The sequence below is a fragment of the Hyperoodon ampullatus genome, assembly GCF_949752795.1.
Source record: "Hyperoodon ampullatus genome assembly, chromosome: X".
Classification (NCBI taxonomy): domain Eukaryota; kingdom Metazoa; phylum Chordata; class Mammalia; order Artiodactyla; family Ziphiidae; genus Hyperoodon; species Hyperoodon ampullatus.
Genome location: NC_136913.1, coordinates 130,475,023 through 130,487,171, shown reverse-complemented (window position 1 = coordinate 130,487,171; position 12,149 = coordinate 130,475,023). Strand labels below are relative to the sequence as shown.

Below are 12,149 nucleotides of genomic sequence, written 5' to 3'. Positions count from 1 at the left end.
ATGGAGTATCTTTTTCCATCCCCTCACTTTCAGTCTGTATATATCCCTAGGTCTGAAGTGGGTATCTTGTAGACAGCATATATATGGGTCTTGCTTTTGTATCCATTCAGCCAGTCCATGTCTTTTGGTGGGAGCATTTAATCCATTTACATTTAAGGTAACTATCAATATGTATGTTCCTATTACCATTTTCTTAATTGTTTTGGGTTTGTTTTTCTAGGTTCTTTTCTTCTCTTGTGTTTCCCACTTAGATAAGTTCCTTTAGCATTTGTTGTAGAGCTTGTTTGGTGGTGCTGAATTCTCGTAGCTTTTGCTTGTCTGTAAAGCTTTTGATTTCTCCATCGGATCTGAATGAGATCCTTGCCGGGTAGAGTAGTCTTGGTTGTAGGTTCTTCCCTTTCATCACCTTAAGTATATCATGCCACTCCCTTCTGGCTTGCAGAGTTTTTGTTGAGAAATCCATGTTAGGGAAGTTTTCAACTATAATCTCTTCAAATATTTTCTCAGTCCCTTTCTTTTTCTCTTCTTCTTGTGGGACCTCTATAATTCGAATGTTGGTGTATTTAATGTCGTCCCAGTAAGTGAGAAAGAGAAAAACAAATACCGCATGCTAACACATATATATGGAATCTAAAAAAAAAGAAAAAGAAAAAAAAAAGGTTCTGAAGAACCTAGGGGCAGGACAGGAATAAAGATGCAGACGTAGAGAATGGACTTGAGGACACGGGGAGGGGGTAGGGTAAGCTGGGATGAACTGAGAGAGTGGCATGGACTTATAAATACTACCAAATGTAAAATAGATAGCTAGTGGGAAGCAGCCACATAGCACAGGGAGATCAGCTCTGTGCTTTGTGACCACCTAGAGGGGTGGGATAGGGAGGGTGGGAGGGAGACACAAGAGGGAGGAGATATGGGGATATATGTATATGTATAGCTGATTCACTTTGTTATAAAGCAGAAACTAACACACCATTGTAAAGCAATTATACTCCAATAAAGATGTTAAAAAAAATTGGGGGCATTCCTGTAAAAATAGCTACAAATTGAGTCACCATTTGATATTTTCTCTCTGGGATGAATGATATTCACTGTGGGTTAACTTGTATTCATAAACTGGTGGCCTTCCCACCCTTTTTTAAAGTAGGTATAAATGCCCTGACAACAGTCATACTCTATCCCTTGTGAATCGAACGAAACAGAAACAAACTGGTGGATCAGCCAAGATGGCATAGTAGAAAGACCCTGAGCTCACCTCCTCTCATGGGCACACCAAAATCACAACTATTTGCAGAAAAACCATTGATGAAAAAGACTGGAATGTACCAGAAAAGATCTTCTACAACTAATGTATGAAGAAGGAACCAAACAAGATGGATAGGAGGGGTGGAGTCGCAATATAGGCAAGTTCCATAAACCCAGGTGGACAATCCACAAACAGGAGGATAAGTACCATTGCAGAGGTTCTCCCCAACGAGAGAGGGGTCTGACCCTATGTTGGGCTCCATAGCCTGTGGGTCATATACTGGGAAAACGAGCCCCCAGAGCATTTGCCTTTGAAGACCAGCAGGGCTTACTCTCCAGAGTCTCAGAGAGCTGTGGGAAGTAGAAACTGTACTCTTAAAGGGTGCACACAAACTCTCACATGCTCCAGGATCCAGGGCAGAAGCATTAATAAGAGCCTGGGTCAGAGCTACCTGCTGATCTGGAGAGTCTCCCAGAGAGGTAGGAGGCAACTGCAGCTCACCCTGGGGACACAGACACTGGTGGCAGCCATTTGGGCAGCTGATTCTACCATGAGGACACTGGTGCTGGTAAGCACCATTGTGAAATCCTCCCTCTAGCTTATAAGCCTCAGGACCCATCCCTGCCTGTAGGCAAAAGTGCTGAGACACCTCATGCCAAGCAACTAACTGGGCATGGGCACAGCCCCACCCACCAACAGACAGGTTGCCTTAAGACCTCCTGAGCCCACAGCTGCCCCTGGACATGTCCCTGCCCACCAGAGGGCACGGGATCTGCCCCACAAACCAGTGTGCAGGCACCAGACCCAGGACCCCCAGGGACCTCCAGCCAGAGACCGTGGGACCTAGCTTCACCCACCAGTGGGTAGGCACCATCCTCAGAACCCCCTGGGCTCTGGACCCACCCTCCAGTGATCCTGCTCTAGCCCTGGGACCAGCCTCACCCACCAGCAGACAAAAACAATTAACAAAATGGCAATAAGAACATACATATCAATAATTACTTTAAATGTAAATGGACTAAATGATACAATCAGAAGACACAGAGTAGCTGAATGGATAAAAAACAAGACCCATATATATGCTGCCTACAAGAGACACACTTCGGATCTAAAGACACACACACAGACTGAGGGGTTGGAAAAAAAGTATTCCATGCAAATAGAAATGAAAAGAAAGCCAGTGTAGCAATACTTATATCAGACAAAATAGACTTTAATAAAGACAGATAGAGGAGATGAGGAAGGATATTACATAATGATCAAGGGATCAATCCAAAAAGAAGATATAATAATTGTAAATATATGTATGCACCCAACATAGGAGCACCTAAATACATAAAGCAAATATTAACAGACATAGAGGGAGAAATTGACAGTAACACAATAATAGTAGGGGACTTTAACACCCCACTCACATCAACAGGCAGATCATCCAGACAGAATATTAATAGGGAAACACTGGCCTTAAATGACACATTAGACCAGATGGACTTAATTGATGTTTATAGGACATTTCATCTGAAAGCAACAGAATATACATTATTTTCAAGTGCACATGGGACATTTTCCTGGAGGGATAACATGCTAGGCCACAAAACAAGCCTCTGTAAATTTAGGAAAATTGAAATCATATCAAGCATCTTTTCTGACCGTAACACCATGTGAGCAGGAACCAACCACAAGAAAAAAACTGCAAAAAACACAAACATATGGAGGCTAAAAAATATGCTACTAAACAACCAATGAATCACTGAAGATATCAAAGAGGAAATTTAAAAATACCTGGAGACAGGGGCTTCCCTGGTGGCGCAGTGGTTGAGAATCTGCCTGCTAATGCAGGGGACACGGGTTCGAGCCCTGGGCTGGGAGGATCCCACATGCCGCGGAGCAACTAGGCCCATGAGCCACAACTACTGAGCCTGCGCGTCTGGAGCCTGTGCTCCGCAACAAGAGAGGCTGCGATAGTGAGAGGCCCGCGCACTGCGATGAAGAGTGGCTCCCGCTTGCCACAGCTAGAGAAAGCCCTCGCACAGAAACGAAGACCCAACACAGCAAAAATAAATAAATTAATATACTCCTACCCCCAACATCTTCAAAAAAAAAAATACCTGGAGACAAATGAAAATGAAATCACAGTGATCCAAATCTTTGGGATACAGCAAAAGCAGTTCTAAGAGGGATGTTTATAGTAATACAAGCTTACCTCAGGAAACAAGAAACATCTCAAATAAAGAACCTAACCTTACATCTAAAGGAGCTAGAAAAAGAAGAACAAACAAAACCCTAAGTTAGTAGCAGGAAGGAAATCATAAAGATCCGAGCAAAAGTAAATGAAATAGAGACTAAAAAAACAATAGAAAAGATCAATGAAACTAAAAGTTGGTTCTTCAAATAGATAAACAAAATTGATAAACCATAGATAGTATCTGAGTCTCATCCACTCTTTCATTAGCTGTGATCTGGCCCCAGGTACCTCCCCACATATGCTCTGGATATCTCCCACCCTCTCAGTAAACTGGTGCAAGTGATTACTTCTCTTCCACCTGCATTTTCTCCCCTTTCTATTGGCTTACTGACCTCCTCCTGATCCATCATGCTCCCTGCCTCTTTTGAATTCACTTGACTCAGCATTTGTGCCTTTCTGTGTACTTTTTATGTTCTCCCTTATATTTTAGTTCTCTCTTGTTTTAATTACTCTTCCTCATTAGGCAGCCTAAAATTTACCATCTTAACCATTTTTAATAAGTATGTTCACAATGTTCACAATGTACAACCAAATTCCAGAACTTTTTCATCTTGCAAAACTGAAACTCTGTCCCCATGAAACCAGAAATTCCCATTCTCCCCTCCAGTCTCCCCCTGGCAACCACCATTCTACTTTCTGTCTCTATGAATCTGACTTCTCTCAGTACCTCATATAAGTGGGATCACAGTATTTCTCTTTTTGTGACTGGCTTATGTCATGTAGCATAACATCCTTAAGGTTCATTCATGTAACCTGTGTCAGAATTTCCTTCCTTTTTAAGGCTGAATAATATCCCACTGTATGGATGGAGTTTCATTGTATTCATCTTTTGGCTATTGAGAATTATGCTGCTATGAACATGGGTGTACAAGTATCTCTTTAAGACCTTGCTTTCAGTTTGCGGGGTATATACCCCAAAGTGGAATTGCTGGGTCATATTTTAATTCTATTTTTAATTTTTTGAGGATCTGACATACCATTTTTCATAGCAGCTGTACCATTTTACATTCCCAACAGTAAGCAAGGGTTCAAATTTCTCCATATCCTTGTCTACACTTGTTATTTTCTTTTTTTATTTTATTGCTCTTATTGTTGATAGTAGGCACCCTAATGGGTGTAAGGTGGTATCTCACTGTGGTTTTGATTTGCATTTCCCTTATGACCAGTGATATTAAGGATCTTTTCACATGCTTATTAGCCAATTCTATATCTTCTTTGGAGAAGAAGATATTCAAAGTCTATTCAAGTCCTTTGCCATTTAAAAAATTAGGTTGTTTGCATTTAAAAATTGGGTCTTTGTCTGATTTGTCCTTGAATCCAACATAGCATATATTCCATTACTTTGCCCCACTTCTGAAAACTGGGGTTCAGGAAAGCTGGATGGATGTTACGGGGTTAACACAGAGTCACAGGACCATATCTGCATATACTCTGAGGTCCTGGTGGTCTCGGGTACATTCAGGGCTTCAACTAGCTTTCTAATTAGCACTTCTGGAAATAATAAACGTGAGTGCCATCTGAGGAAAACTCTTGAGTTGGACATGCATTGATCCATAAAAGTTCTCCTTACCTCAATCCAAAATCCACATGAGGTGGCCTTCTAGAAAGAAAAGTGTCCTTGTCCTCAGGTCAAAATGCTTGGAGGAATTTGGAAGAGTCAATTTCATTTTGCTGGTATGGGAATTACTCCAGGATGAACTATAGAGATATGCTGTCTGTATAGGAGAGGTCAAGACTCAGGAGGAAAAAACTAGAAATCACATCAAGAATCTTCATTTGGGGGGTCATTTTTCATTCTGTAAACATCTATCATGTAGCTAAGAGCCTGGCATTGGCTAAGGAGGTAGGAACAGAATTGCATCTTGGTCAAAGTTAAGTCAGTCTAGTTTGTATCTATCAAATTCCAGGGCATAGAGAATTATTAGAAAACCAGATGCAGAAATGGGAATTATTAACCATTAATCTCTGCCTCCTGCTTCTGTCTTCTCAGCACTACAACTTTTGCTTTGATTTCCCTTCTTTGACAATTTAGGTAAAAATTATAGTGGCTGATTAAAATGTGCCATGATGGAAAGGGCGAGGGAAATTAAAAGGTAATTTTCTTTTATTACTTAAAAAATATGTGATTAAGTCAACTGCTGCTTCTCCACCTATAGAACACAAAGTGCCTACAGAGCTAAATAAAGTGTTTGCTGTTCAGAATGATTATTTCAGAGACTTGGTCGTAACCAGCTAATAAGATGACTAAATGAAATAATATATGTGAGTGTGAAAGCTTCTAGCAAAGTCAGGGTAGTGGTTTTTTTCTTTCCTTTTTTTCCTTTTTTTCTTGTGTACCCATGATAAAAAAGAGATTACTAAGCAAATTAATAAGTAAGCAGGCAAAGAAGTGAAGTGCTCCTTTATTTACTAGCAGAGGCATTTAGCAGCAGGACTGTATTCACAATGAATTTGCTAATTATAAATGAGTCCCATGTAGTATTTAAAGCATTTACACAGTTCTTAGAAACCTTAGAGTTCTGTCCCCCTCCACTTGTAGCAATGTGACTACAATCCTCAAGGAGAAAGAACAGTATTACTTTTTAAGTGTCCATTAGTCAGACTGCTCAGTTACTTAAACCAGCACCCCCTTTTTTGTCCCCCTTCCCCTCCCTGATGAAAACCCTGAAGCCAGCACAGGCAGGCCTTTACCATGCACACTGTCATCCAACTACAGCAGACTACTTCTCATCACTCAAATAAGCAGTGCCCTTGGCCTGTGCACTGGCCTTTGCTACATCTTCATCTGGTGAGCTCCTGCTCATCTTTTGCGACCCAGCTCACCATCCTCATTGCCTTCTCTGAGCCACCTTTTCCAGCACCTGTAGGTACTTCGCCCCTCTCTCTACTGAATTCCCATCACACTTTGTTCATATCTCTTAGAACTCTTATCACAGTATATGGCAATGATGTGTTCACAAGGCTCTCTCCCTTGCTGGACTGTAAACTCCTAGAAAACAGGGACTGAAACTGACTGAACTTTTAACCTTCCTACATATCCCTAAACACCTAGCATATTTCTTGGCCCAGTAAGTATTCAGTAAATATTGGGCAAAAGTTATTATTAGGAGCAGGAAGATAAATGGCAGTGTGGTCTAAAGAAAAAAAAAACGATCAAAATGGTGGGAACGCTGAAGTAAAAAAGTAAAGAAATAGAAATAGATTAGGAGAAAGGGGGTCAGTAAGAGAGGGTGGGAGTAGAGAAATCTAGGAAGGAAACAAGTAGGAAGTAAAGAAGTAAAACAGATGATGGGAAGCAAAGTAACATTAAGGGAACAATGTGTGGTGTGTGAAATCAGGGCAACATAATTAGTTGTCACTTTTTGTCAAATACTCCTGGGTATTTTCGAAGCTCATCTAGCTCCACTTTTCCCTAGAAACAAATAGAGATGGAAAGAAGAAAAGGCCAGAGTGGGAAGTGAGGCAACAAACACTATGAGCTCAGCACTCAGACTATGACCTCGGCCACTGTCTTTGGCCTCCCCTGTTCCTCAGCCTCTCAGCCTCTCTCTTCTGATCCAGGCCTGAGCTTTGTCTTCTTTTCTCTTTTCTACATGGAAGGTCCATGTATACACAAGTCATATATATGAGAACAAATGGGCACATGTGTCTATGTTTGTTTACCACTGAGTTTTTTTAATAATCTGGAAAAAGAAAACAAAGTGTAGTGTCATAGCAAGCCCCCAGCATCCCTGCCTTTGTTGTGTCAGAGGGAAGCATTTGCATAACTCCCTGGGGAGGCTGTGGCTCCTGCCTGCAGCCTTGCAAGAGTGGACATTTACAGTGCATGAAGGGTGAGATACTGTTATAATGATGCATGTAAACATGCCATAGTATTTATGTGTCTTTATGACAAAATGACTTTCAGACTCACCAAGCTCTCTTCCTCACAGGAGATGTGCCACTTGATGGTTGAAGCCTTTTGGAGTTATGTCTCGGGTAACCAAAAAGTGTCTCATACTTATAGAAAGCAGTACAGTGCAGCCCTGGATAAAAGTTGAGAGCCCAGGTGGCTAGTGTGGACTCTGCCACTCAGTCTGAGGCTGAGTTTTCTTATCTGTCAAATGGGAGTAATCTCACACACTTACCTCACATGATTACTGTGAGGATCAAAGAACATTATTGTACAGGTCCCTACATGTGACCAAGATTTCACAGTTTTCCAGTTATTTCTACCACCAATTTTTAATCTGACCCTCTCAACAACCCCGACAAATATTTTGATCTTCATTTTACAGAAGAAGAAACTAAAGCTCTAAGAGAAGTGACTTGGCCAAAGCCACATAGCTAGTAAACCAGGATGTTGCAAATTTTCTGTTTTCAAACTCATCTTCAATTATCCCCAGACACAAACCTGGCTACTCAGTGCTATTGGCTTCATAGCCCCTCTTTCCTAACTTCCCTCATGGCTCCTCCTCCCCACAACCTCTGAAGGTGTCCTGTATAATGGATTAATTAGCTTTTGCTTTGTTCCCCCCTTCTCCCCTACTTTTTCTGGCCCCTAGAAGAAAACACCAGCAGTCCCGACAAAGAAAACCAGCACCACCTTCAACATCGTGGGGACCACCTATCCCATCAACCTGGCCAAGGACACTGAGTTCTCCACCATCTCCAAGGGCGCTGCTCCTAGTGCCTCCTCAACCCCGACAATCATTGCTTCACCCAAGACCACCTACGTGCAGGATATCCCAACTGAGACCAAGACCTACAACAGTGTCAGCAAGGTTGACAAAATTTCCCGCATCATTTTTCCTGTGCTCTTTGCCATTTTCAATCTGGTCTATTGGGCCACATATGTCAACCGGGAGTCAGCTATCAAGGGCATGATCCGCAAACAGTAGATATTGGCGGTGCCGCAACCAGAGCACTGTTACCCTAGGAAGTGTCCATGCACCCAAACCCCAGGGCTCCTCTTCATGTGTTTCAGGATCCTTCTTTTTTAACCTTCTTACCAAGCCATGACTCTCAATTAATATTTATGAATCTCAATGAAGAAACAATAACAACAGAAAAAATTACTTGTCCCCATTGCTGAGTATATCCTCATTGGAGCCAAACACTGCCATTTGTCCCATTGCTCATCTTAATCTGCCAGTCTCCCTCAGCTGAGGGCACAGCATGTATTTTATTGCACTCTGCCCACTAAAGAAAGAACAGGAGACTCTATGGCCTGTAGTGAGAGCCTTGGCTATTTGAAAGTTCCAGACTAAGGACGATTGTTGACTGGTCCAGATCAGATGATTCTGACTCACTAGGGAGCCAGGCTGGGTCCCATGTGGTCCTGCCTGCCACCTCCCCTGCCCACAGCAGGGTCCACTAGGCATAAGTATTGATAACAAAGGCAGGAGCCAGTGCTAATCTCTGAACATGGCCCACAACCCCTTTTTTGGCTTGGAGGTTAGTGTGGACAGTTGAGGCTTACCACCGTCTACCATGTATGGCCAAAGCAGATAGAACCAACTGGGCCAGCCTGGCACCAAGATGGCTGATGACCTGCCATGTCTAGCCCCTCAGGAAAATAGTACCCTCTTTGGTATACCTCTCCTCCAGAAAGCCCTTTTCTCTCAAGCCCTTTGAACCTGTTGCAGCCAGCTGGACACTGCTTAGCTTGGACTCATTACTGCCTGCAAACTTTTTAGGAAAAGGATCAAGTAATTTTTTAAATGTATACTAAAAAGGGACATATAGAACAAATTCTAGATCAAATGCCTAAATTTTTAAAAATATTAGAGAGACAGGAAAGTCACCTCCCTGCCAAGGCAGCTAGTCAAATACTGGATGGAGTAAGCGATTTGGGCTGGATGGTAGTTGAGGCTTGAAATCTGGCTCAAAAAAGAGGGCTACTGGCAGGTGAAAGTCAAATTCTTCCTTCCATACCCTTCACACTCCAAACCATAAGTCAGGCCCAAGAACTTTGCTCCTACTGTGTCAGGGACCTCTGGTCCTCTGTTGATGCCAATTTTAAGAGGGATGAATTGGAGTTTAGTTGACTTTTGAGTCAACTAAATTATTAACCTTATTATCAGTTTGATAATATATTATTTAGGGGATTCGATCTCATTTGTTCTTAATATGAGTAAAAGGGACAGTCATAATTGTAAACTATTTATAAGGTAGATAAACTCAGTTTCATGTGTTTGAATGACTTGCCTAGGCTCCTTACAAGTGTCTGTAATAGAGAACTATCACGTGCCCCTTTCCAAACGCCAAAATGAAGACAGGACTGAGAATCCAGGTCCACCTTGATCTCAGAATCAGCACAATCTCAACAGGCATGCTGCGTCCTGAATGCAGTTTGGTTGGACACCAAAAAGATTTTTAGAAAGTCACAGTGTGTCACCCAAGGAGACCACTTCTAATAGTCATGGCTCAAGGAAATGAGATTAAGATGGCAGCCCCAGCCACTAGTCCAAAGTATCCTAGAACCCCTAAGTAACGCCACAGAGAGCACCAAAAGGAGATTCTCCCTGCCTACTCCCTGATCAATGCTCCTAAGGGGTCTATCATTAGCTGCTGGTTGCCTTTTCACCCATCCTTCCCCCATCCCCTGCTTCCTTGCCATTGCTGGGATAATGCATGCCAGTCCCATTATTCCTAAGACTGTGTCTGTATGTAAATTCATGACTAGAAGAGTGTAGTGTTGTGGATATGTGGGGATGGGGGGTGGGATGGGGGGGTGGGGTGTGTGGGACTGTTAATGATTGTCCTGTTAATGATCATCTTAAGGAATTTAGAATGGAAGCCTGACCTTTGCCTCTCTGTAGAAACTGTGTTTCCAAATGCTTTGGTGCAATGTTTAACGGCTGTTTATTAAACTCTTTCTGAATTGTACTCACTTGGGCTAGAGAACTTTTTTTGGTCACTCTTTGCCTAACACAGGCAGTACTATGTTTTTGGCTTTCACTCCTATTCTCATGCCATCCTTACTTCTTAACACCATTGGAATATGCTGGAAAAAAGGTATCCCAAGAGCAAGAGACCTATTACAGTAATCCAAAATGGAACCCATGTAAAAACAGCTTTGATTGACTCAGGGGTCTCATTACCCAATATGACAGAGAAGGAAACACTTGTATTGCTTCCTCCACTAAATTCACCCACTCCCAGGAAATAAAGTTATTTTCTTTGCAATTCTAAAGGCTTTTGTTCTTTTCCATTGATTATTATTTCCCTTAGGCAATAGTTCCCTTAGGTAATAGTTACTAGGCAGAGGGAGAGTGTCTAATTGGTTAGTCCATGTGTTGGAAATGGATGATGACCCTTATTTGTTACAGAGTTTAAGAAAAATCTGGGAAGTAATCTTATGAGATGTGCTTGAGGAAATCACTGGGCTTCTAAGGGATGGGAAAGATCTCCTTGGGAGAGCATTTTGAATTGTATAAAAGGTTTTCTTGTCTGAAATAAGATCAGGGACTTGAAGAATTTGACCCTCTGTGCATATTCCAGCCACGTGGTCATCTGATGGATGCCCTGATGCTGCAGCACTTTCATAATCCCTGACCAATTCAATCATACCACCAAAACAACCATGAGAGGCAGCCTCCATAGCAAAATTGCCCGATACTCATATTTAAGTGTTGTTTCCTTGAGAAACTTCTAAAACCACTTTGCCTCTGAAAACTATTCCCCTAGTTTTAGGGGAAAGCTGAAGCTGTTCCCATCAGTACTTCTGTTGCTGAGCTCCCCTAGAGTTTGAAACCTTACCCCAAACTGGGACCAATCTTGCGGGCTTAATTATTTTATGGTATTTAGAGATTCAGAGACATATCCCTAGCAGTTCTAGAGGCTGCTGGAAGAATGTCTAACACAGTGTAGGCACTCAATTAATATTTGTGAATAAATGAATGCTAACCTAGATCAGAGCTACATGGGGGGGAGGGTTTCGTCAGGGCAGTGCTGGAAAGGAGACTAGCTAAACCGTGCTCAATGGAGACTAATGGAAGCAAATACATGCAATATGCAACATTCTAAAGCAGCTCTAAGAACATTCAAGTGCTAATAAATGTGCTCTGTTTTAAGTCATTTAAAATAGCTTTTTTCCTACTTAATAATTGTTTTCTCCTATGAACTTTTAAATCTGAGGTGTTCATGTAATGAGCTATTAGTTCCTCATGCTAAAGTATAAAGTACTTCAAGCAGGAGAGCCAGGCATGACTGAGCACTAGGATGCATCTGTGTTATGACACTCTTCAGAGGGCTTCTCAGACTGAGCTTGGGAAGGAGGACCTCTGGAACTCTGACTCCTTCCAAGAGGTCTAGCAGGAGATGGAATGAATGAGAAGGGAAATGGAAGAGGAAGAAAGCATTGGGGAAAATTCTGTCAAAGGGGCCTAAAATTAGAGTCAGGGATCTCTAGTCTCGATAGCATCTAATTACACAAGCTCCCTTTCACCTGGAAATATTAATCACATGACCACCCACTGGGGTGAGGCTAAAGGCACCTGCCCTTGTTGACTAAGCAAGTTACCCTCTGGAGCCCCCGGCCTTTTCCATCAGAGAGCACTTGGGCCTTTTCTACCTTTCTTTTGCCTCAGCTCCAACAATTTGATATTATGAGGAAAACATTGAGAAGAATGAACACCTGAATTTTAGTCAGGGCTCAATTCCATATCAGTTGCTATG

At 42.1% G+C, this 12,149-nt stretch overlaps 1 protein-coding gene across 1 annotated transcript in view; it reads left to right on the top strand.

Moving 5' to 3' along the window:
• The window catches only part of GABRA3 (gamma-aminobutyric acid type A receptor subunit alpha3), a gene marked incomplete at both ends in the record, with an annotated part of 136,963 nt that extends 128,595 nt beyond the window's left edge, over positions 1-8,368 (top strand). The window contains one exon of the mRNA XM_079727571.1: positions 8,033-8,368. Within this exon, the coding sequence (XP_079583697.1) occupies positions 8,033-8,368 (336 nt within the window). The remainder of the gene's footprint in view (positions 1-8,032) is intronic.
• Positions 8,369-12,149: the final 3,781 nt, after the last annotated feature.